At 36.7% G+C, this 25,329-nt stretch overlaps 1 protein-coding gene and 1 long non-coding RNA gene across 2 annotated transcripts; one reads left to right on the top strand and one right to left on the bottom strand.

Moving 5' to 3' along the window:
* Positions 1 to 758: 758 nt before the first annotated feature.
* LOC123875964 (cAMP-dependent protein kinase type II regulatory subunit) lies at positions 759 to 24,649 on the top strand. Its single transcript, XM_045922096.1, has 7 exons — positions 759 to 1,358; positions 5,747 to 5,937; positions 8,081 to 8,218; positions 11,553 to 11,765; positions 18,017 to 18,188; positions 18,999 to 19,088; positions 19,434 to 24,649. Exons 1-7 carry the CDS (start codon positions 1,145 to 1,147, stop codon positions 19,562 to 19,564), a joined length of 1,149 nt encoding a protein of 382 aa, XP_045778052.1. The 5' UTR covers positions 759 to 1,144; the 3' UTR covers positions 19,565 to 24,649.
* Positions 5,050 to 16,242, bottom strand: LOC123875979. The gene is made up of 3 exons (XR_006798236.1): positions 16,071 to 16,242; positions 6,701 to 6,704; positions 5,050 to 5,078 (listed from the first exon to the last, which is right to left on the bottom strand). It is a non-coding gene; the product is annotated as an uncharacterized LOC123875979 (long non-coding RNA).
* Positions 24,650 to 25,329: the final 680 nt, after the last annotated feature.

A 25,329-nucleotide genomic window follows, 5' to 3' on the forward strand; every position in this document is an offset into this window, starting at 1 on the left:
ATTTTTTCCTGTAGGCTCTTAATTCATAGAATAATTATTACGAACCATTATAACTGGCATTGAAGCAAAGTGAATGAAGTGTATAGTTTGCGACAAGTCGACATGGCAATCGAGATGGGACCAGTCGCGAGCTATAGATAGGTCACAACGTAGGCGCATAATAGTGTTCCTAATCTAAGTGTAGGGCACAGAACAGTCTGGTGACTGGTCTGGCCATTGTTTATTGATCTGGCTAACGAAAGTACTGGAAAAGCGCGGCAAATTCAAAATTATCAGTCCAATAGAGGCCTGGCTAGCCTGGAATAACATATTTTGATAGAACAAAAATAAAAAGACTTCTAAAGTTCATGGTCGTATTAATTTCAGGGCTGCCATACTAATATTTTTTGAATTTGCCGCGCTTTTCCAGTTTTCTTGTAGAATAGGTATACGTAGACTTCATCTGTGTTGGTTTGGTTTGCTAGCGCGCGTGCTCTGCCTTTTTGGAGTGTTTTTTTTTTATTTTATTAAAAGTAGCCGGGTTTTGTGTTTTACTGGTGTTTTTGGTGGTGGAACTGACTGGGACGCGCTCTAAAGGAATGCCGCGCGTGTGGCGGCGAGCGCTGGCTAATCTTTGTAAAGCCAGACGAGAGAGAGAAAAAAAAAGTATATATATACTTGTTTCAATTTAGCCCAGCATGCATGCAATCATATGCAATGCTCGAAGCACGTTTTTGGTTTTGTTTGAAATATTAGTCTATGGTCGATTGCATAATTTTAATTTTCTGTATGGCAATGAAAATTTAAAACTAGACGAGTGATTAGAAAAGTAGGGCAAACCCATCCAGATTTCGCCATTTTTACTTTTCAGTCAGTGAAAGGAGATTTTTAATTGTCAGGCTGGAGGACGAAGAATATTTTGAGAAAAGTGTGTCATTACATTTAATTATTTGTAGCCAGGACTATAACTTGAGAAAATCTTAGCATAATAGTGTGGTTTTGTTTATTACTAACGTTTGTATGTAGTGCTACTTTCCCGTGGTAAGATTGCTCGTTGGTGTGTCGCTTAGCTAAATTCAATGGCTATGATATCGAAGTTTTAATCTGGCGAGTCGCTTTGACGTTCTCCGCGGGGCAAAGTCACGAGCAAGCGAACCGGTCAGACATGAGCAGGCCTCAAGGCGGACGGATCCAAGTCCCCGATGACCTCAGAGAGATTCTGCTGGAGTTCACCATAAGCTACCTGCTGGAGCAGCCGGGCGACGTGATCAACTACGCAGTCGAGTTCTTCACGAGGTTACAGAACAACCGGACCACGACAATAGTTCGGGGCCCGTCGGCGGGCACTCCCGATGAATCTATAATATCAGACGAAGAAGGTACATTTTCCTCTATTTCCTCTCAATAATAACCCCTCCACTCGAAACCGCGTCAAAGGTTAGTTATTAGGGCTGCTGTTGCATCGTAACGTCATTTCCATATGAATGAACAGAATGTCTAATTCAACATACACAGCCACATACAAGGCATGTAGTTCTTGCACAAGTTGCAATACTGGACATGAATTTTAATTTTCTTGCACACTGAACAGTCTGTTGCACTATTGATTTTCAAGACTGCCTATGTAAAGATGCCTATGTTAATCTGTTGATGCATAGGTGAGCATAATGTTAGAGGTTTAAACAAGGGTTTAAATGTATAAAATTACTTATGCCTATAAATCATAGTAATCATGAATGACTGTAACAAATAAGCACCATGAACCACTGTATTATCTTCAGTTGGTATTGCTATAATTTTTCAAATATCTTTATGAAACTGATATGAGGTATGTTATCAGTTTTGACATTCATCTTCCATGCTGCTTAATAAGTGCTATTGCAAGAAATAACCAGTTTTTTTTTGCAGTACTTAATTATTATGTTAGTTTAATTTACTTATGTAGAATCTAAATATCTAAGGGAATATCAGATATGCCAGAAATATACATAAATAAAAACGTTAAAGTAGATGTAGATAAAATGTAAAATTAGAAAATAATATATATTATTACACATATATTTGAGCCTTATGAGGGAAATTTTGTTCCTGTAGAGTGAAAATTTATATAACCCACTGACAAACAGATGGACGGACAGACGGATGTACAGCGAAGGCTTAGTAATAGGCTGATGGCACCCTTCGGGTATGAAATCCTAATAACTAAAATCTGTTATTGTTCACAACATTCTTTTGTTGATAGTAATAACTGTTTCTTGTTTTGGCAGTGTGCCATAGCCTATAAGCATTTATATAATGATGTGTGAATTTTCGATCTCACATAATTTTGAGTTGTTACTAAGCAATTTGGTATAATATTAAAAAACTGGTGAATTGTATTTGAGACTCATATATAGAGGATCCATAGCTTGACAAGTAACATACAAGTACATATTTGGTTAAATTAATCTACTATCTCAAAATAAGTCCTCTTTTTTTGAAACAACAAAACTAAGTTAAGGTTTGAGGTTTCTAAAAAAACTACTACATGTAATGTTTACTTAAATCTATCAACAGATTTATATCAGATTTTCCACTGTTTTAATATTTGGGACTCAAGGGGGGTAATACATTTTTTTATCATTTCTCATCATAAGTTCACAAACTAAGGGTCTCAAAAATAATTTAGAACGAGCAAATGAACCATTTTGTTATGAAGACCCACTTAATCTTGAATCACCTAATCTCGACTATCTTTTTGCCCTCAGCATCCAAATTGATTTAACTGTACCACCTTTACTGAGAATCATACAAATATTTACTTTCATTGCATTACCAGGAAGTACTACAATAATAAAATTCATGTTCATTTCAAGTCTTAAACTTTTCCGCGTCTATCTAACTCACATGGGATTTGGAGCTCAACCATTTTTGTTAGGACATAAATTTGCTTTGTTTACTATACGGTGATCTCATTTACTTGTTTGTTTTCAACTCTTTGAAGTCTTGAGATGACTCTGGCTTATTTTTCTCATGTCCGCGGTCCGGAGCTGAAACAGATGTTCCTCTTTTTGTTAATATTATATTTCGTAATACTAACTAAGAGTAAGTTAGGTTGGGCAAAGTATAAAATACTAGTTTTTACCCTCTATTTTACCACAATCTAAAGATTAGTACACTCTAAAAATGGAGATTGGAAATGTATAAAATAAAATAAACATAAGTATGATGCCAGCCCTAGATGCTAGAATCATTGTCTAAAATGCTGGCTCTTCTACAAACATCAAAGGTCATTGTACGGTTTTTCTTACACTGTGGCATTACCATACCACTGGACAGATTTGGATTAAAATTTTATTAAACTAGTGGCTATGAGTAGTAGCTAGTCTGTAGTTCTGATGACTTAGGTTAAAAACTTGGAATATTGCTTCTCAATCAACCTAGCTAATGATTTTTCTGTGTGATACTCAAACATATTTAAACATTTTTCAACTTTATAGTTGTTAGATAAGACGACAGGTGCTAATGCAGCCTTGACTTTATTTGTGGAAGGTATTGACACCAAAGCTTGTTGTACATATGTTAAACTAAACTAAATTGCCAGGACTAAATAGGGTGTGATGTGTTTTTTATTGAAGTTTTGTATATAACACATTTTTAACTGTAATATGTATTTTTTTTGCCTACAGAATTGTATATTCTGCTCTCTTTTCTACCAAAACAGTTTAACACCAATTAGTTATTATTATGTATTCGAAGCAACTCCCACAAAAATAATTTGAAAGAATATATTATAATATCTCTAGCACCCAAAGCAATGCCAATTAAACTGTAACGCTATGTAAATAATACATTGGATTTATAGAAGCACTGTTACACTAAACAACTGTGTGATGATAAGCTCACACTTCTGTACCGAATCTGAATACTGTGTTTTTACCCAAACAAGCAAAACTAGGCTGCAACATATAATTCACACATAGTAGTAGTTTTGAGTTACAACTATTGTAATTCTAAAAGAAGAACCTTGAACACTCTCAATCAAGCCACCTTTTAAACAAAAAAAAAACTACATTGAAATTGTTTCATTAGTTTAGGAGCTACGATGCCACAGACAGATACACAGATACACACGTCAAACTTATAACACCCCTCTTTTTGGGTTGGGGGTTAAAAATCGAGATTTTGGATAGGGTGAGTTTTGTTTTCAGTATGATTATTTCTTTATTACAAAATCAAGTAATAAATGTACCATGTTCCTTTTACTTCTACTATTTCAAACATTATATTTATCATAGGAATCTAAAGTGTTTCAAATCAAAGTTAGCTAAGTGCAAAAACTGGTTGCAACTTATTAGTGTCACACCAATATTTATTATCCAACTAGCCGATGCCCGCGACTTCGCCCGCGTGGACTTAGGTTTTTCGAAATCCCGTGGGAACTCTTTGATTTTCCGGGATAAAAAGTAGCCTATGTGCTAATCCAGGATATTATCTATCTCCATTCTAAATTTCAGCCAAATCCGTCCAGTAGTTTTTGCGTGAAGGAGTAACAAACATACACACACACACACACACACACACACACACACACACACACACACACACACACACACACACACACACACACACACACACATACAAACTTTCGCCTTTATAATATTAGTGTGATGTAATTGATAGTTATTTAATGAACCTTTTTGGAGATATTTGGAATTATAACTTGGATCTATATTTTTAATTGTCTTTCTTTAAGTACTTAGGTACCTACTCTGAATTTCTTATTAATTAAAGGAAAAATAATATTTATTCATTAAGAAAGAATTTCTATTTTAAAGTCAATCTATGTAATGTTTACGACTTTTACGAACATTCAATGCCAAGAGCGATTTTAACGTGCGATTGTAAATTTAAAGAGCAATAAAAATAAAACCAGCTTGTCTATAATTAATCAGTTGTTACAAATTTAAATCAATGAATTAATTTGGATTATTTGTTTTTAAAACTATCCGTAGGAAGAAAAACTCTACTAATGAACTCATTACTTTATATTTATATTTTCACTTGGTTCTTACACTGGAATTCATATTTAAAATAGGGGCTTCTTTAGGGGATCATTCCTCTTGTTGTCCATTTCCTCATTTGTTGATTATGACACATGTTGTCTGAATGGTCCCTTAAACAAGCCCCTATCTTGACTATGAATTCCAGTGTTATCCTACTGTCATATTACACGATATTCAAGACAACAACTTAACTTCCTTTAAAACTTAAAAAAACGTAAACCAACTTTACACTTGAACATCACTTGACTGGAATATAATACAGTAAATATTTTACTTTGACCTTTTGCTGTCTGACCTAATCTCCAAGCATTAACTAGGCAAACCTAAGAGCGGCAGAGTTTCACCTTTTAACTATGCGTAGATACAGTGATCGCCAAAAAAAAAAAATAGTCCAATCGCAACTTGGCGATTTACATAGGTCATAAAATATTCGCAAACCCAGCAGGTGTCTACTCTTGTACGATGTGCAGTCATACGCATTGGACTACCTACTTGATTTGCGCGCACTATTAATAGCTGAGTAGGTACGTTAGACATTAAGGTTGAAATCATAGAGCACACTTTGGCATTGCTTAGACTTAAGTTTCAGTTAAAACGAGACAGCTTTATATCAGCGGTATAACGCTGTCTCGTTTTAACAGTGTCTTAAGCCTGAGCAAAGTCAAAGTGTGCTCTATAAATCTCAGCCTAAGAAACACTGTCTGAGTTATGTGTTTGTGTAGAGCCGCCAGTGGCGCGCTTCAACAACCGGCGCAAGTCGGTGTTCGCGGAGACATACGACCCCGAGGAAGATGACTCGGACGAGGGAGCGCCCGCGGTGTTCCCCAAGTCAGACGCGCAGCGGGCGAGGCTCGCTGAGGCCGTCCGGGGCATACTCCTGTTCCGTTCCCTCGACGCACAACAAATGCAGCAGGTCAGTAGCTAGCAGCAGGTAGCTTTTGCCAAGTCTCAAGTCATAAAGGACTATCGCAATAGACATGGATCAAGGAATCCTGGACCCACACATAATCATCATCAATCTATAAATAAATAAATCTTTTTATTGTTTCACCATAAAAAATACAACCAAGAATCTATCACCAAGCACGGATCTTCTCTCAGAAGAGTTTGGCCATAGTCTATCTCGCTGACAAAGTGCGGATTAGCGGACTTCACATAACCTTTGAGAACCTTATGGAGAACTCTGAGACATGCAGATTTCCTCACGACGTTTTCCTTCACTGTTAAAGCAACTAGCAACTTATATATTAATTGCGTAAGAAACGCACATAACTCCCAAAAGTTAGTGGTGCATTGTATAAGAGGCAGACGTCTCAACCACTTGGTGGGCTATTACCGCTTGATCACGTATTATGCACTCTATAAATAATTTTAGGCTCGCTTCGCTCGCATTGAGCTTTCTCAAAGAAAGCTCAATACGAGCTTGAGTAACATACTCTCTTGAATGTAAGAACAAAATTCGAGCTCGCTATTTTCGCGTGGATTGGTGATTCAGTTTCGTCGGGCGTCTTAACCGATGGATGTCCGCGGCTGGACATGTGTCTGTCTATCTACCTATTTTCAGTTAACTTTTTTTATAATTTACATATGTACTAACATATGTAATTAGAACTCCGCTGCTTCGATAGCGGTTGTAATTCAGATAAGTCACGTACCTAAACGTAAATTCTCGTAACTGTACTGAGAAGGTCATCCTATACCTATCTACGCAACGAATTAAAACATCGGGACTATATCTGAAGAAACAACATTTTCTTCCTGCAATACCACGCCCACACGGACGGAACTTCTCGGATTATAAAATGAGGTCAACAAACTATGATCGTCTATTTTTAACATGTGATAGGTATACTTTTTTAACGCTTCATATCTCTGTTGCAATATACCGTGCTTTTACATAGTACATACTGTCCTGCCTCGTTGATCTAGTTAACTACTGGCTAGGCTACCTACGTATCATGAGATCCTTCCTGGGCTGAGTCCCAAGCAGAGCCAAAGAAAATTATTTGGTTTTCTGTCAAAACCATGTCAAATTATTTTTTGGGTAGTCGGAGTTGGGAAGTTGATGATGTTGCACCACTATGGTTTGGAGAGCACGCAAAGCCGTCGCACCTGCCTCTGATCTCTCACTAATTGTAACAGGATTACCGTCCCATCGGACTATGAGAGTGAGGGAATAGAGAACAGCGAGTTATGTGCATTTTAATATTGAGCAAGAGTGTTTTCCTGAGAGTTTTCCATAATGTTCTCAAAGGTGTGTTAAGTGTGGCAATCTGCACATGGCCAGCATGGGGGACTATGGCCAAATTCTTCTCATTCAATTGATAATGATGTGAGATTATAGTGTCAAGTATAACGCAAACCGTAAACAAGAAAAAAAAAAGCCTTTGGAACCTTGTAACTTATAATAAACGTAGATACAATTTATGAATGCATAATGCATGCGACGGTGAATGAAAACAGCGGTCGTGAGCCTAGGTTGCATAATATGGTATGTACTTAATATTATAAAGCTGAGAGAAAACTGTTTTCTGTACATTTTCTTTGAAAAAATCGAAATACTCTAAATACCAACGCAATGGGCAATGTTTCAATCGTAAACATCCCAACAATTTATTTCTAGTCTCACGATTTTTGGAAGCTCGCACACCTTTGCTCATAACACGTTGGATTTTCCCAAAACATTTCTTAGCAGATGCTTAAGCAGGTACTTACGTCATGTAAGGAATTCATCTGCCAAATATAAAAGTGGGTCGAGTTTTTTAATTTTCATCATTCCATCGAGCTTCCTCTGTATTTAATTTCATCAAAATTGGTTAAGCAGATGGGCCGTGAAATCGAACAGACAGACACACTTTCGCATATATAATAATAAAGTATCGATAATAATATTTAATTCTTATAACAAGAATTCTTATTACTATTCCGGGTATATTTAAAACAAGAGTGAATAGGCATCTTCTAGGTCGTCCCATCCATCATCACTTTCCATCAGGTGTGATTGTGGTCAAGCGCTTGTCTATAATGAATTAAAAAAAATTGATTTGGTTGTGTAGGTACTGGACGCGATGTTCGAGAAGCGCTCGGAGCCGGGCGAGTACGTGATCCGGCAAGGCGACGACGGCGACAACTTCTACGTCATCGAGAACGGCGTGTTCGACGTGCTCGTTACTGGAGACGATGGCGTGGAGAAGGTACGAAACACTTCCACATAGAAAAAAAACCGGCCAAGTGCGAGTCAGACTCGCGCACTGAGGGTTCCGTACTCGGGCATTTTTTCCAACATTTTGCACTATAAATCAAAAACTATTATGCACAAAAATAAATAAAAATCTGTTTTAGAATGAACAGGTCAAGCCCTTCCATAGGATACCCCACTTTGGATTTTTTTCCTTTTTTGCTTTTCACTCACTGAAAACACTGCTTTAATTTCTCTACACAGATAGCTTAACGAAACGCCTTTTTACTCGCACATAATATCTTATGATCATTCAGTAATTCATTGTTTTAGTACATTATTTTGATACTATTGAGTGGATTTTTGAATAGATGAGCAATAATGAATATCACGAACCTAAAACTTTAATAGTTAAATAAGTTAACTTATTGAATGATGTGTAGTAAAATGCTCTCATGAGTTTTCTGGTTCGCACTTTTTTTGTTGGTGAACTAAAGGGCTTTTATAGGTGACCTATATATACCAGCCCCATCGATCGTTGCATACTAATTTAACATCAAACTATGGTTAAATCTAAAACTAACTACGAGAATCACTTAAAAATACACTTCCAATATCGAAATGCTCTAAGGTTTGCAAAAAATAGGAATGAAAATACCAATTTAATTTTAAAAAATAAAATTAAAATTTATTTCATACATTAGGTAGTGCTATAAATGTTGCCATCAATATGTAGTTATACGCGACATGTCGAGATGGCAATCGGAGCGGGGCCGCCCCGCAAACTCGCACGGTCTCCGCACTAACCCGGTGCGGGCCTCTACACCGGTTGCCATCTCGACCTGTCGCGAACTATAGTTATTTACTAGTTTCATATCTTAGTTGCATTCGAGAACCTCCATAATGTATCTGATACGAACTTTTTTACTCTCGAGTAAAGTCTAGTCTAGTTATATAACAGTCATTGTGAGCACCGTATACGGCATGATGCCGATGGCGAAGATAACCTTGGATTTGAGAATGCGGCTTAATACTGATCGCACATCATACTTAAAACTCGCGTGTCGAATTTTTCACCTGACTATTGGAAAGTATTGTGTTTGGCAGATGATTATCGGTTATTATCGGCACAGTTCACGAAGTTAAGAAACTTGTAAGAAAACGTCGAGCCTTCGGCGTCACTGGCAGGCGTCAAATGTTCCTGCATTTGATGCTAGGTAGCAGGTTAATCGCATATTTTTCTTTGAATTCATTTCATCCACATTTGACATGTCGTTGATTCAGGATCTACCCGAGGGTTCCCTCACTCTAGTTCACTCTCTATGTTCACTCTGCTATCCGCTTATTATATTTTGGTTAATGAGATGTCATTACATATTAATGTAATGCAAATGCGAAATTGTATCTGTTTATTTGTCTGTCAGCTAGATTTTCACCGCCCGCCCGTTTTACCGATTTTGAAAAATTTTATACAGAGATATCTTGCATATTGGGGATGGGCAATGGCTTTTTTATCCCGCATTTCCTTGGGATTTTTAAAAAACCTAAAAACACGTAGGCGATGTCACGGGCATCATCTAGACACACTTCACACTAATCACATCACACTAATATTATAAAGGCGAAAGTTTGTGTGTATGTGAGTGTGTGTATGTTTGTTACTCCTCGCAAAAACTACTGGACGGATTGGGCTGAAATTTAGAATAGAGATAGATTATACCCTAGATTAGCACATAGGCTACTTTTTATCCCGGAAAATCAAAGAGTTCCCACGGGATTTTTAAAAACCTACATCCACCCGAACGAAGTCGCGGGCATCAGCTAGTAATCATTAAAATCAAGTTGATCGCTGCGGTTAGAGATTGCAACTGTGGAGGATTCAATTGCGGCAATCGAGCTTCCGAAAACCAACTAAATCGCCGCTAGCTGATACTAAAAGCATACCAAACCATACTTCTATGACCCTTATACATATGTATAATAGATCCGTTGCTTTTGACTCGTCACATAATATGCGATCAGCTTAATGGTCTGTGCGTCTCGCATAAACCTTGACCGTTTACAAATTTTATCCTTTATAAGCTTAGGTAGTGTGCCAATTATGTCATATCTACAAGACGAATCGCCGCTCTGTAAAGCTACCCAAAAGTCCTTGTAACGAATAAAGCCTTGGTTCTTGACTAATCTTTCGCTGGATCCTTTAAGCCTGCGTAGCTTTGTTGTGAAAATACTTGAAAAATAGCTGTGACAAGCAGACACTGATGTGAATCCATAAGTATACCGTTTTTTTCTTTGATTATGGAAAACTAGCGGTGGTTAAGACGGTTTCGACGTCTTTTTATTATTTTTATTTTTTTTCATTCAAATACAAGTTAGCCCTTGACTGCAATCTCAACTGATGGTAAGTGATGATGCAGTCTAAGATGGAAGCGGGTGGAGGTCGTAGTAATGCGCCGGCGATGGGATGATGATGATGGAAAACTAGAAATGGCGAATTAAGACATAATAATTATTACTTAAAAATATAATTTAAAACTCAAAACACATTGCCGTTTGGTATGACTGCGTCCTAGCAAAATGCTTGGAAAGAAAAATATTTGGATATTGCCGTTAAAACATTTTCCATATCCATCTAAGTATAAAATCGCGGTCAAGAGCCAAGCTATAATCAAAAAAAATTACGTGTGACGAAGGGTCTTCATTGTACACAGTTTGTCTGTACGTCTAGTAATTGCGACTTCTATGCCTTGTACTGTCACAGTTGATGAATTTCACACAGTTTACGTACGAGGTCATTAGTGTATGTTGTCAAACCACCAGCCGACTATGTAATCACTAATCAGGATCAGGGACGGACCTGAGTTTGTGGGGAGCCCTTGGCTAATACTACTTGGGGGCCTGTTTAATTAATCAACTAATTACTATTTTGTCAAAAAACTTTTCAATAATGATGGCAGTACACGACACGCCGACCAGATGCATGAAGCACATTCGACTGAGAATGACGGCATTTGTGAGAAAATACACCGAAAATGAAATATGTCGGGGAGTATATTATTATAGGTATAAGTAGCATTATAGGAAAGAAGAGTATAAGTATAGAATAGTGAGAAAATACAACCGAAACTGCTTCGGGAGATCCCCCGTTTCATTTGATAGTATTTCATTTAATAGTAAGATAGAAAGGTTTAATTGATTTCAGAGTCACTCAATATTATCCATTTTGTATAACGGGGGCTGGGGGCCCTGTATAGCCACGGGGCTCGGGGCTGCAGCCCAAAAAGCCCAAGATCTCGCCATTAAAAATGTTGGTCGTCTAGTCTATAGTAACATCGTCTCTCTTGTCGTAGGTGGTCCACACATACGAGGGCTCGGGCTCGTTCGGCGAGCTGGCGCTGATGTACAACATGCCGCGCGCCGCGTCGGTGCGCGCGCAGTCGCCGGGCGCGCTGTGGGCCATGGACCGCCACACCTTCCGCCGCATCCTGCTCAAGAGCGCCTTCAAGAAGCGCAAGCTGTATGAAGAGCTACTGGATAAAGTACCAATGCTTAAGACGCTACAGGTACGTCCTTTAAGGCTGTCCATTTCACACACCACACTCAAGGAGAACTCTCAAGCATGCAGGTTTCCTCGCGATGTTTTCCTCCATCGTTAAAACAAATGATATTTAATTGTTTAAAATGCACATAACTGAAAACTTAGAGGTGCGTGCCCAGAATCGAACCCGCGACCGATTAGGAGCCGGACGTTCTAACCACTAGGCTATCACAGCTTATCTAATGTTTGTTTACATTGAAACAGTTGTGGCGTACTAAGCTTCGACTTTGCCCATAATATGATGAAAGACTTTCAGCAGGAAATTGAATCTGAGACCCATAGTCCACATTGGCCAGCCAAAGCATAATATAATATATCGTAACTTATTTTGCATATTTTTGTTTATGAAAAGCATTCTATCGTTTTTACATTTACAAAATCGAGTATTGGCGGGCATAACCCAATTTATCCGACCGAGAATTGGCACCGGACATTGTACGTTAATGTATTTTAGCACGTAAATAGAAATTATGATCGAAATAGACTTATTGACGGGCAATATGAGTGAGTATATGTATTAATTTAAAAGCTTTACTTTATGATTTATTTCGAACTTTAGTTCTTTAACGAACCATCTCACTAGAACTACCTATAGCTTCTTAGCGTGATACATTCTAATTACTCGGCTTCATGAGTGAAGAAAGTGAAAAATATACATTTTATAAAAAAAATGTACAGGGTGTAATTAAATCGTAAGTAAAGACGAAGACAGGTGATAGTACTTATGATTACTGATAAGATATCACAAATAAACGCAAAAATAAATTAAAAATCTTGTATTTATTCGAAGTTCGCAATGTATTGCAAAGAAAACATCTGACTGACACTAGAGCTCAACGAACGTGGCGTACATAGGTGGCGCGGAGTCGAATTTTGTACGCTTTACATTGCTGGTTTGAGAAATACTAAATCACTGAAAGTATATAAGTATAAAAAAGTAGTAAACTATAAGCCAAAATGGTCATTGGTATTGGATTGTGTTTAGGTAGTACAATAATAGTATTAGTCCTAAAAATGTTTGAAGTGTAAGCAAACCCACAGAATAGTGCATAAGCAACTAGCAACACCTTCAATAGACTGATAACGAGCCTCCATAATGATTTGAAACAGACTCGTAGGTGTTGTTTTGCTCAAAGATCAAACTACCTAAGCGTAAGCCTGTAGGGGTAATAGGATACCTATAAGAAACGATACTCAAATGTTGGAATGCTAATTGAATTCTGGTTACAAAGCGTCGCGTCGGATCACAAGTAACCGCATATTTACACAAATGCGTACAATATATTCGCGTATTGATTAGTGTTAAGTGGTTCACTCAAACTCGGAGCTGGTCATGCGTATTTACTGAAATTTGAACTGAAAACTCGGTCGTGTGGAAAATGAACCGGCTTCCGCGTATTGCTTTGGCCCGTAACAACCTTTATCGCAATTAATAATGTCTTGTCAAACTTGAGCCTCGATAGTTCAACGGTTGAGGAGCGGACTGAATTCTGAAATGTCGGCGGTTCAAACTCCACCCGTTGCACTATTGTTGTACCCACTCCTGGCACAAGCTTTACGCTTAATTGGAGGGAAAAGGGGAGGAGCTTTTTTTTTAAAGAATATTAGCCATGCTAATCATGATTAATATTCTTTAAAAAAACTGTGGCAGCCTAGTGGTTATATCGCATACGATATGTACGGGGTTCGATCCCGGGCAGGCACCAAGGCACCTTTCAAACAAAAAAAAAAATTTAAAATCGGTTCATTAGTTTAGGAGCTACGATGCCACAGATACACAGATACACACATCAAACTTATAACATCCCTCTTTTTGGGTCGGGGGTTAAAAAGAAGAAGAAGAAACTCGTACTTGGTTGGTTTTTTCAATACTCTCGATGGTCAAAATACATTTTTAAACAAATTCAGATTCAGATTCAGATTTATTTATTTTTTGCTTTCATGTACATTTACATTAATTGATGGTGGGTGCTTAAAGCTAAAAGCTAAGTACATGAGACCCTGTCAGGGTATTGCAAATACAATTTTAGGTACAATGAAATGGTAAATATTAAAGATACAATAAGAATAGGATTAGAATTATTAAAATTATCATTACTAGATATTTAATACTATTCGTTTGCATTCTTCTATATTATTATATTATGAGAATGATGACTAGAATTTATTATAAAGCAAGATTAGTACAAAATTAAGATAAGGTCAAAATATAGTAGTATTAAATAATTGCTGTCATGGTCTGAATATTCAGCAAATATATAAGTAAATACTCATTACAAAAAAAAAAACAAAATCAGTCTTAATTTTTTTGTACAAAAAGATTTTGGAGGCTCTTTATACTGAATTAATGAGGTATCACTACCCATATTATATAGGTTTATGGAAAAAGGGCCTCATTAAGTATGGATCGTATATCGGATTGTAGCTTTTGAGACTGCCCTTCTAACCATGGTGTTTACACGTCAATATAATATATTTAGTAGATTTTCTTGAATACGACCTAACCGAGAATCGAACTAGCTTCAAAATCGCAATCTTGTGAAAAAACTTTAATCTAACTTAGAGTTAGGTAACTAAAAGCAAACACGTTTACGTAGGTACGTCATGAATACGTCTTCGCCATAATTATTTTTGGAAACTAGGTAGGTAGGTAGGTAGGTAGATTAGCCGTAATGATTTTCGTATAGTAAAAGACAACGTACGTACTCACACTTGACATTAAAAACTCCAAGGCGATCCGTAATGGGGACAGACAGCTTTAATGGTTTTGTGACATTTTCGTCATACTATGTGTATTTATTTTTTTACTAGCTGACGCTCGCGACTTCGTCCGCGTGGATTTAGGTTTTATCCCGTAGGAACACTTTGATTTCCCGGGATAAAAAGTAGCCTATGTGTTAATCCAGGGTATAATCTATCTCCATTACGAATTTTAGCCAAATCCGTTCAGTAGTTTTTGCATGAAAGAGTAACAAAGATATACCCATACATACACACAAACTTTCGTCTTTAGAATATTAGTGTGATTTTCTTTTTGAAGGGTGGTAGAACTAACTATGCACAATACTAATATGTAGATTAGCTTTTGGCTTTAATTTCGTCCGCGATACATAAATAGGTATATAACACTTGTGCCGTTTTCATTTACAAATTCAACAAGGAAAATGCCGCGAGATAATCCCTCTTTGCTCTGACATGTAGGTATTTGGATTTTAAAAGATTACTGTAAGGGAATCTATTTTTGGGACCTTGGGACCCCCCCCCCCCCCCCCGTATCTATCATAACGGATTTTTTCTTCTTCTAAATAATTAAAAAATATTGTCACCTATAAATAGATAAAGTTTATTAACCATGATGAGATTAATAAATGACCACCTAATCTGAGCGTTAAATCAGTATTAAAAGTCTTACACGGAGATAAAGAACGTGTTTTAATGTTTAACGTGCTTGTAAGAAATCCATTTCATAATATCTGATTATAGCACGATAACTGACGTCACACGTTGCTTGGGCAGTCTTATCAAGATATTATGCGTTCCCCTATCTACACGTGAGACTGACCGATCCTATAAATACGTAAACGGTTATGTAACTATGAGATTGTCTGGTGTTCGCAGATTCCGATCCCTACTTCCAGACTTATATTATAAATGCAAAAGTGTGTCTGTCTGTTAGCTTTACACGTTTAACCGATTGTGACGAATTTAATTTTATTTTATGACTGGTTCATTTTTATTTCTATGGCAAAAGTTGTAACTTTTATAATAAGTTGTTGCATCTAATGATATGTTTTAGATTTTGTATAGATTTAAGTACCTAATCTGATGTAACATTTTTTTGGAATCCTTATAAATATAATATAAAATTGATATAGAGATACTTAAACCCCGGGAAAGGATATTTATGCTCCTTTTTTCCCAGAGAATCAAACTTCCGATGTTCCGAAACTATGCAGTTCAGAGAGAGGGAGACTTGTTTCATTAAAATAAGTAAACAGAACTGGAGCAAGAGTTAATGAATTTCGTCAGGTACCCCACACGAACAACACCTTTCATGTAAATCGCGTGATATAATTGTAGAAAAATGCAAATCATGAAGGCACTCATCTATTTATACACTGTGTCACCACAGTCTAGAAAATACTTCATACAGTTGATCGATGAAGACGTTGGATAGAGCGATCTTGCGAGTCACAGGAGCGTGATGGGGACGGATTATACTGACCGGTAGAAGTAACTATAATTATTTTGCTTAGTAATGGATCAGTACCCCTCAGTATAAGATTTTACTTCTCACCAACGTTGATAGTATTTGAAAGTCGAAACACTTTAGCAAAGTAAAATGGCATTTGACGGCCTTGTTTTAATGCTCAAGTTTGTACATATATTTATAGCCAGCGCTCCAAGCGGAAACGTTGCGAAATTAAAATCAATGGTACTGAATTTTTAACTTTGGATCAAGGTCCTTTAGATCCATTTTACTTTGAGAAGTAAAATCTCATATTGACGGCACAGTCTTTCGGTACCTATGTTGGTGTTTCGACCGTAAAGCCGGCTCGTTTACAAACGTCGACAACCTCGTCTCACTGTATGTATTTACTCTGTGGCATCACCAACTGGCAGAGGCATTTCTGACGTCAGAGCCGAATGACAGAAGACTGGAAGGCCAAGTTGCCAACGTCATAGATGTGAAGAAAAATAAATCATACAAGATGTTTTCACGCGACTTCGCCCAATTTTTGCCCCGTAAAATCAAACAGTTTCACAGGATTTTTATAAACCTATATCCATGCATACGAAGTTGCAGACATCACTTAATCTACTTTTTTTTTTACGCAGGTAATGCCTAACGCATAACACTCCGTCAGATGAATCGGAGGGGTTATGTGGGGCTTGCATCCACTAAAACCTGTGTTTGTTCCTCAACGAACGGTATCAGCAGTGGCGTGCAGCTTGCTACCAAATCCGTCTCAGAAGCGCATATTTAAACCACTAAATAATGAAATAGCATATCATGCTCTAGTATGTCATTACAAAGCACATTATATTATAATATTATAGTGTGACACAAAAATGTAGTCTACATTAATGAGGTGTATGCGTATTTTATGATTACGAGACATGAACTGTATCAAGAACGTTCACATCTGAGCCGATTGATGGAAAAAGCTTTCTTAATAATTCATGTCAGCAGTATTAGCTTAAAGGCTTTGTTGCGTGGACATTAATGTCTATAGCCTTGCGTCACAGCCTGGCGCCTCGATTCGCGTCTATGAACATGAGAACTTTAATACGAGTAGGTATATGTATAATTAATTGGAATTTCGAACTTGGCGGACACGCTGAGGCGTGTCTTGGACTGTATTAGGGCATTTGTGCACTCATTTGTATTCTCCAAAATACGATACAAAGTAGCCACCATAGAAAGTTATATACACCTGCACCCGTAACTAGTCGAAACTCCATGGACATGTTACTCGTTTCTAATTTGAACCGCTAAGATATGAAACGCCTTTCTGGTACCAATTTTCTCCTGCAAATTTAATATATATGTCCTTTAAGTCAAAAGTGAATAGGCATCTTCTAGGCAAGCGCGCACCATTTTAGGTCGCGTCACCATTTGCCAACAGTTTGATTGCAGCCAAGCGCAGGTCTACGAAAAAAGTGTATGTATTTGAAGGATTATTGAGTTTTAAACAAATTCTTTGAGTCTTCACATCGCCCACGGGTATCTTGAAACGAGACTTATTATTTTTTTGGTACATCTAGACATCGGCCCGAACCTCAGATTGCCTGGAAGTAAATGTTATTATCTAACACCTTGTAGATAGCTGACTCCTTTCATTTTCGTATCTTGGCTTCGCTTAGATATTGACGCGCTCCAACTTGTGTTTATTACATGGCGTAAGAACCTTCTTCAAGAAATTCTGTAGTTATCAGTAAAAACTTATTTTTAAACGCATCCAGCATTTTTAATTTTCAGATAGATGCGGCGAGCTAATTATATTTTATTTGTAAAAAAAAATTATTTTACTTCTTTAAATTGTTAAGAATCTAAAAGTTTAGGGACACATAAGTCCAAACGCATACAGGACTACCCACTCCTTAGGCCACAATGCACACGGCTGTGCTAGAAAAGTGTTAAAACTATTAATAAATTTCATGATACTTAATATTTAGGCATAATTAATTGATAATTATCCATGTTTGTTACAGTCGTACGAGCGCGCAAACCTCGCGGACGCACTATTGCCACGCACTTTGATTGATGGAGAGCTGATCATCCGGCAGGGAGACACGGCCGACGGCATGTACTTCGTCGAGGACGGCTCCGTCAGCATCCGCATCGCGCGCGACGATGGAAACGAGCACGAGATCAAGCGCCTAGGTATGTGCAACTCATATAGCGTGCAATGATCGGTGGAGAGCTGATCATCCGGCAGGGAGACACGGCCGACGGCATGTACTTCGGGGAGGACGGCTCCGTCAGCATCCGCATAGCGCGTGTCAATGAAAACGAGCACGAGATCAAGCGCCTAGGTATGTGCAACTCATATAGCGTGCAATGGTCGGTGTAGAGCTGATCATCTGGCAGGGAGAAGCGGCCGACGACATAATACTCCATTGAGGACGGCTCCGTATCGTGCGTCACATCAGTATCGAGCATCCACATCGTGCGCGACAATGGAAACGAACACGAGATCAAGCGCCTAGGTATGTTCTAAACATTTCAGATGGAATTACTTTACAACAAACTTTCTATATTATCACCTCGGGAGTTGAAACAGTTCAGAGATTGAAGATATTAAAGTGAGAGACACACGACGAACAAGCTTTCAATAAGAAACCCATTTTCTCGATAGCAAACTATCAATGTAATAATAATGTATAGTTTATTGTTCGTCCATCCGATACGTCCGTCAGACCCTCTGTCTGTCAGCGGGCTGTATCTTGTGAACCGTATGTAGACAGTTGAAATTTTCATAGAATGTTTATTCCTATTGCCGCTATAAGAACAAATAATTAAAAAAATCGAAATACCTTGGTTTTAAAAAATCTTGTACGGAACCTTTCGTGTGTGAGTCCGACTCGCACGTACCCGATTTTGTATAGATGTTGCTATTGTAAAAAGTAAGCCATCTTGTATTTCACCCAAACAGTAAATAAATCCATTATAAACTCTTGCACGTTATTCCAGGAAAGGGCGATTACTTCGGTGAGCTAGCTCTGGTCACGCACAAGCCGCGTGCCGCTTCTGCTTACGCTGTTGGACCCACAAAGGTTGCATGTAAGTATTTAAACAGCTCTGCGTCATGCGCTCCATACAAACGTAAAGTGATGATGTAACCTAAGATGGAGCGCGTTTGCCTAGAAGATTCCCATTCACCCTTGGCTTGAAGGTACCCATATTAAAAGTGGAGGGCAAAACTGATGCCGGAAGTGCATTGGATTAGAAATGCGGAATTTCAGCTAAATGCTGATGCAGATATTGAGGATGCCTTGCGGTACGATGTTAGAATAGTGGTGAAACTTTTAAAATATTTTTTTGGTTGAGTTTTTGTTTTTTGAAAACATCCTAAGTGAATCTTTCCCAGAGATTTTTGAATTGATTTGATTGTTTTTTCTTGATCAGTCCTGGACGTGGAGACGTTCGAGCGCCTGCTGGGCCCGTGCATGGAGATCATGAAACGCAATATCGACGACTACGAGGAGCAGCTCGCCAAGCTCTTCGGCGACTCCACCAACCTCGCCGACGTGCGATGAGCGACTACATCTAAGTACACCGTACACCCCCCTAACCCTTACACGATACCCTTAATACAGATCGCTGTTCGATTCGATCTTGGTAGCGACCTCTGTTATCCAAAATTGAAAAATCTGTTTACGCTACTTAAGTTGTACACCTAATCTATCGTCTGAAAACCATTGATACTATCTGTATCTTTTAGAGCGGTTTCAGATTAGCATTTTTTCTGCGCGTTTTACGCTCGTTTTGGCACTTTGGTTTGGTTATACTTTTTTCGAAAAAAGTAGGTTCTCAATTCGACTGTTGTTTTTCTTGTATGTTAAGCGATTACTCCGCCAATTATGAACCGATTTTGATGATTCTTTTTTTGTTTGGTAGTTTATACTTCAGAGGTGGTCCCATTTCAATTTGGTGAAGATCTGATGAATCTGATCTGATGATGGTGTGTGAAGAATAAACGGTTCGTGTGGCTTATAATAATTGGCACTTATAACTATATTAACTCTTGTACACGTAATATATTCAGTAATAAATTAAATTATTTTTTAATTTCTAGGGTTTATGGTTACTGTACGATTTTTTTTCGCGCTACAATTAATCGAATACGTGTACACGCGCTCATTCAGACGTGTTCGCTTGAATTAGTGGATCAATCGGTAGCAATAATGGATTAAGACGAAAAAACGGCGCGTATACCCACTACCCACGAGCTTGTAAGCTATGTTTACGGTCGTATGAGATGCGGATACAAAAAATGAGCTTATATGCGCAGAAAAAACACTAATCTGAAACCGCTCTTATATGTAATAATATCATTGCTGAAAACTGTAGTTATGTTTTCAGACCTTTCGTTCTCTAGAGATTATGCTATTTAGACCGACCGTATATTTTATTGTCAGAAATAATTCACCGCGCGCCGGAAGGCATTGTTCTCATACATTTGGTACTAAACCCCTGTAGAGTTTTGTCAGCTCGGTCATACGCTTCTGATAGTCGCAAAGTGAGTGCGACAGAAAATTTACTGGCGAAATATGCGGCCTGTAGGCTGTCAGAGTTTTGTCAGCTCGGTACGCTTCTGATGTGAGTGCGACAGAAAAACTGGCGAAATATGCGGCCGGCCTTGAACAACCTGAAAACATTACACATATAGAATATTATTTGCCATCTCTTATTACTCAATTACTTACCTAAATACCTTACCACCTCTAGAACAGCTAATATAACTTTAAAATTTAATTCACACTATCATATAAAAATTTGAAATTTTTAGCCATGTTTTGTCTTACCTATGTTCTAAAGGTGCGACAATACCATATTATTTACAAAAAATTAATTTGTTTATAAAAGTGCCATGTTATTTTAACCGATAAGTCGTTATAGATTATGATGTAAAGGAAGGGGGGAGTCCTTAACTATGATCGTCCAATAATATTGCATTAAAAACAATAATACGCTTATTTTAGATAGATAAAATGCCTTAGTAGCTATGTAAATATAGAATATCCGTACATTGTCTTTACTCAGCCGTGGCAACATGTAACAAGGAAATAATATGACTTTCCTGATATAAATTATGGTTTAAGGACGCAATTTAAAACAATTACATATTCTCAGTTAAACTATTTTAACCATTTTACAAAACATAATAAATATTTCAAATCATTAAAAATAAAATTAAAGATCAACCAATTAATTTCAACTTTATTGAGATAATATTATGTGGCAGCTTGCATTAATTATAGATCAACCTACCTTGATCATTGTTTCAAATAAGAATACCAAATAATGATAAATTAATTAATCAATTAATGATGAAAGTTGATTTAATGGAACTATTCAGAATTAAATTATACTTTTTTTATGTGGCTGGTGGGTATTATTGGACCTGGGTATATTTAATGGACTGAAGTCCTTCTAAGGCCACGGTTGTTTTCTACTAAGACATGAGTGGATTAAAAACCTCTTTATTAACTGAGAAGGCATTTACTCTTTTTATCAATTAAAATATTTCTAGTAGTGGGACGTCAATGCAATACTATTGGATGGTCTCTTCTATCTAATTCTAGGATATTTTTCAGCAGCCATACTAAGGTATTTTGACACAGGCTTTTCTCTATAATATGATACAAGATTAATATACCTTGATTAGATAATAATCGGTGATTAGATTAAATCTTTTCACTTACTAATAAATTATTTATTTCATTAACAAAAATTAATTTTATATTAATATGTATATTGAGGATGTAATACAATCGGTTTTTTTAAATGCCAAATTAATGTTGTTTTTTTTTAAAATAATAATAATATAATTAAAGTGTAGTATAAAAGGGACATTGCGAATTTAAAGATTGAGGGCTTACTTATATGTAAGAATTTAGGTCTCGACGAAAATTGTATTGTACTGTGTTGCAGATAATTTATTTAAAAAAAAAAATCTTTTTCTATTCGTAATTTAATATTTTGTTAAGAAAAAAAGAGTTATTTATGTTTACTATTATTTTTTCTAATATGTTATCAGCTTTTTTCTATATTTTAGATTTTAGAGTGTTCGTTGTTTTGTTTGCCGTTAACTTTTTTTTGCTGAACAGATCTGAGGTGTGTTAACGTTGTAACATGTATATTGACAGTACCATACTAGAGCGCAACAAGTAATATATAAAGCCCCTGAAGCACCGAGACAAACTCGTGACGGCAGCAGTACGACACTGAATACGTCATGATGGCAGCAATGCGTCACGACAGCAGCTCATAAAATTGTAATACAAGGAAACATAATTATATAAACAAGTCAAACTGTAGGGTTAGTATGAGATTTTTCATCTCGTCAACGTTACTACTTTTCGAGCATCGAAACAATAGTGTCAGAGTAAAATAGACCTAATTGAATTAATAAAGATTTAAAATCATGCATTCAATACCACCAATTTTTATTTTGCACTATTTCGACTCTGAGCGCTGGCTGTAGACTTGACTTGACAGACAAACTTGATATCCATTTTACTGTGACTTTAAAATTGATCTAATTAAATTAATCGATATAAAATCATCATTTCAGTACCTTCGATTTTTATATCACAAGATTTATGACTTGTAGTGCTGCTTGCAGTGATATATATGGAAGAATTTGAAAAGAAAGCACTTGAGGTCCATTTTAATTTGACAAATTCTCTCAAACTGCCGAGAAGTAAATTCTCATACTAAACTTACTGAGATGCCGTGACGCATAGCCATCATGCACCGAATATGACGTCATATTTGACGTCACGTCATGTCATAACCAGGGTGTGTTTGGCTTTATCTTATATATAGACACTCCATCTTATCAGTTGTATTGGTATCTATGTAATGTTTGTGTGTGTGCGTAAATTATTCAGGCTTAACAGTCGGTGTGTATGTTGGTGTGTTCTGAACTTTGTTTAACGCGCCTTCGGTGTCGATTCTGGTTGTCTCTAAGCTAAATTTAGAGTATCCGAAGGACGGAAAATAAAAATTAACTTAAAATATAGGTTCTACGCTACTAAACACCCATGCTCAAGACTAGCACCTAAGTTTAAAAGGTTGACAGTTCTAAACTAAAATAGGTTGGCCTGACTTTTTATTTTGGCTTATTCCGTTTATGCACCCTAAAACATCCATCCTAGGGTGTATGCTCGGAAAGGTGTGTCTATCTACCCACCCTGGACAAAAAATAATATACAAATGGATGAAACACATTTCCGAGTATACACCCTAGAGTGGCCGTTTTAGGGTGGATAAGTGGAATAAGCCTATCTTTTTACATCATTTACCTAAAAACCGAATCGGCACCTTCGTGTATCCCTCAGGTAGAGCGTCCCAGTATTATTTAAAATTAGAGAAAAGAAATCGACAACTCTTCATTTGTAAAATCCAGCCAAAGTAGGGTGAATACATAAAATCATATGTAGCACTATATAATAATAAGTCTATATTTACATGTAGTAGTTAGTTTTTGTCACTTCTTATTGTAATTTAAATATTTGTAGACTAGGAAATTTATGGAGTTTTATTATTATTATTGTAGTCGAATTCTGAGGGTGTGGTGTATTATTGTTTGACGCCGTGTACAAAGATGTGTACAAAATATTTCAGTTGCCATAGAAGACTATTGTTTTTATTTTATTGAAAAATATTAAGTAATAATGAGAGATGTTACTAATTTTATTTGTCACTGTTATATATACCGCTCACCCGATAACGTACTAATTTGGTTGCATACAAATCTCTAAAGCTTTAATCGACAGTTCCCAAAGTAGTGATATTGTTTATAAGTTGGAACGTTTAAAAAAAAATGAAACAAATCTCACTCATTACTCTTAGGCTGAAACCTATAGAACATACTTTGATTTAACTCAGACTTAAGTTTCAGTTAAAACAAGACAGATTTACGTCTGCAATATAACGCTGTCTCGTTTTAACGGTGTCTTATGTCTGAGCAAAGTCAAAGTTTGCTCTATAGATGTCAGAGATTAGTATGCAAAGGAATTAGCACCAACTTTTGGTTCGTCCATAGTTTTTATGCTTGCAAATTAACGTTTTCTAAGCGACAGGGCTGTATACCTCAAACATAGCTTCATACACTATTCAAATGCTAACAGACACACCTGCTAACTTTACTCACAGCTTTGTCAAAGTGAGGGTTTGACCCTGAATTGAGATCTGTCAAATATTGGGCTATAGGTGACGTGATCGCAACTGTAGATTGTTTTTCTCAATCGATAAATCAACAAGTCGTGATTATTACTTTGATATTTTTCGATCATTGACATGAGAGAGTAACAAAGCTGACTTTTATACATCGTCAAAAAAGCATATTGACAACAATCGAACTAATTCTATTGTACAACAATCTCTAAACTAAATTTAATTAACATGTCTAAATCTAATGCTATCCTTTTTCGCAGTAACCATTATGAAAGGGGTGGCGATAGATTTCATTTTTAGAGATTGTGTAGGTACAACAATTAGCCACAGTGACGATCGTCACCAATCGAGAAAATCTGTTGGTTTAAAGATTTACCGTGCCTGTAATCATTTGAATAGGGTAATATTACATTCCCCAGTTGCGGACTAAGGAAGTTTATGTAAAATGCTTTATTTATGTTGTCAAATGAAAGTTTTATTTTAAAAATTTGCGTGGCGATAGTTAGATTCACTTCAAGTGCCTATTTCATACCAGGACACCCGTTAACTTCACTTACCTCTAATGTTAATCTCGTGTTTGACTTGAAAACTGCCTTTTCTATGTGGACATGACATGAGTAATTTATTGTAAGGGGCGGATGTGTATTTTATTCATTATATTATCTCACACGGAATTAGGTTCGATTGAAAAAAAAAAAGTTTTTAGAATTACTATGTGCACTGTGGTTTAACGTTCAAATTGTGACAGAATTTATTAATATTCTCTACATATTTATTATATTATTGCAATGATTAAATAATAATAATTATTACTATATACTTTAATATAATTGTGAACACATTTTCAGTGATTATGTATTGAAATTATCAGCAGGTCTGATTATTTATTATTATATAGATTTTTTTAGAACATAATATATTTATTGGGTTACACATATTGTATTCGTGCAATGAAACAGATACATATGCCTTGCATATTGTTATATATATTCGTATATAGTTTTTGTGGGTGTGTGTGAAATGTGAGGTTTCTCTTCTATGATACATATTATATTGGCATCTCCATGTAAGAGGGTGTTAGCACAATCGACATTTTTAATATCAACGACTTTGCGAT

This window comes from Maniola jurtina, chromosome 20, assembly GCF_905333055.1.
Source record: "Maniola jurtina chromosome 20, ilManJurt1.1, whole genome shotgun sequence".
Classification (NCBI taxonomy): Eukaryota; Metazoa; Arthropoda; class Insecta; order Lepidoptera; family Nymphalidae; genus Maniola; species Maniola jurtina.

Excerpts from the sequence above, each read along its gene's own strand:
- LOC123875964 (XM_045922096.1), top strand. The coding sequence starts at position 1,145 with ATGAGCAGGCCTCAAGGCGGACGGATCCAAGTCCCCGATGACCTCAGA. Across the intron at positions 5,938-8,080 it reads ACGCACAACAAATGCAGCAG|GTACTGGACGCGATGTTCGA; the intron begins GTCAGTAGCTAG and ends TTGGTTGTGTAG. Across the intron at positions 19,089-19,433 it reads TGGACCCACAAAGGTTGCAT|TCCTGGACGTGGAGACGTTC; the intron begins GTAAGTATTTAA and ends TTTCTTGATCAG.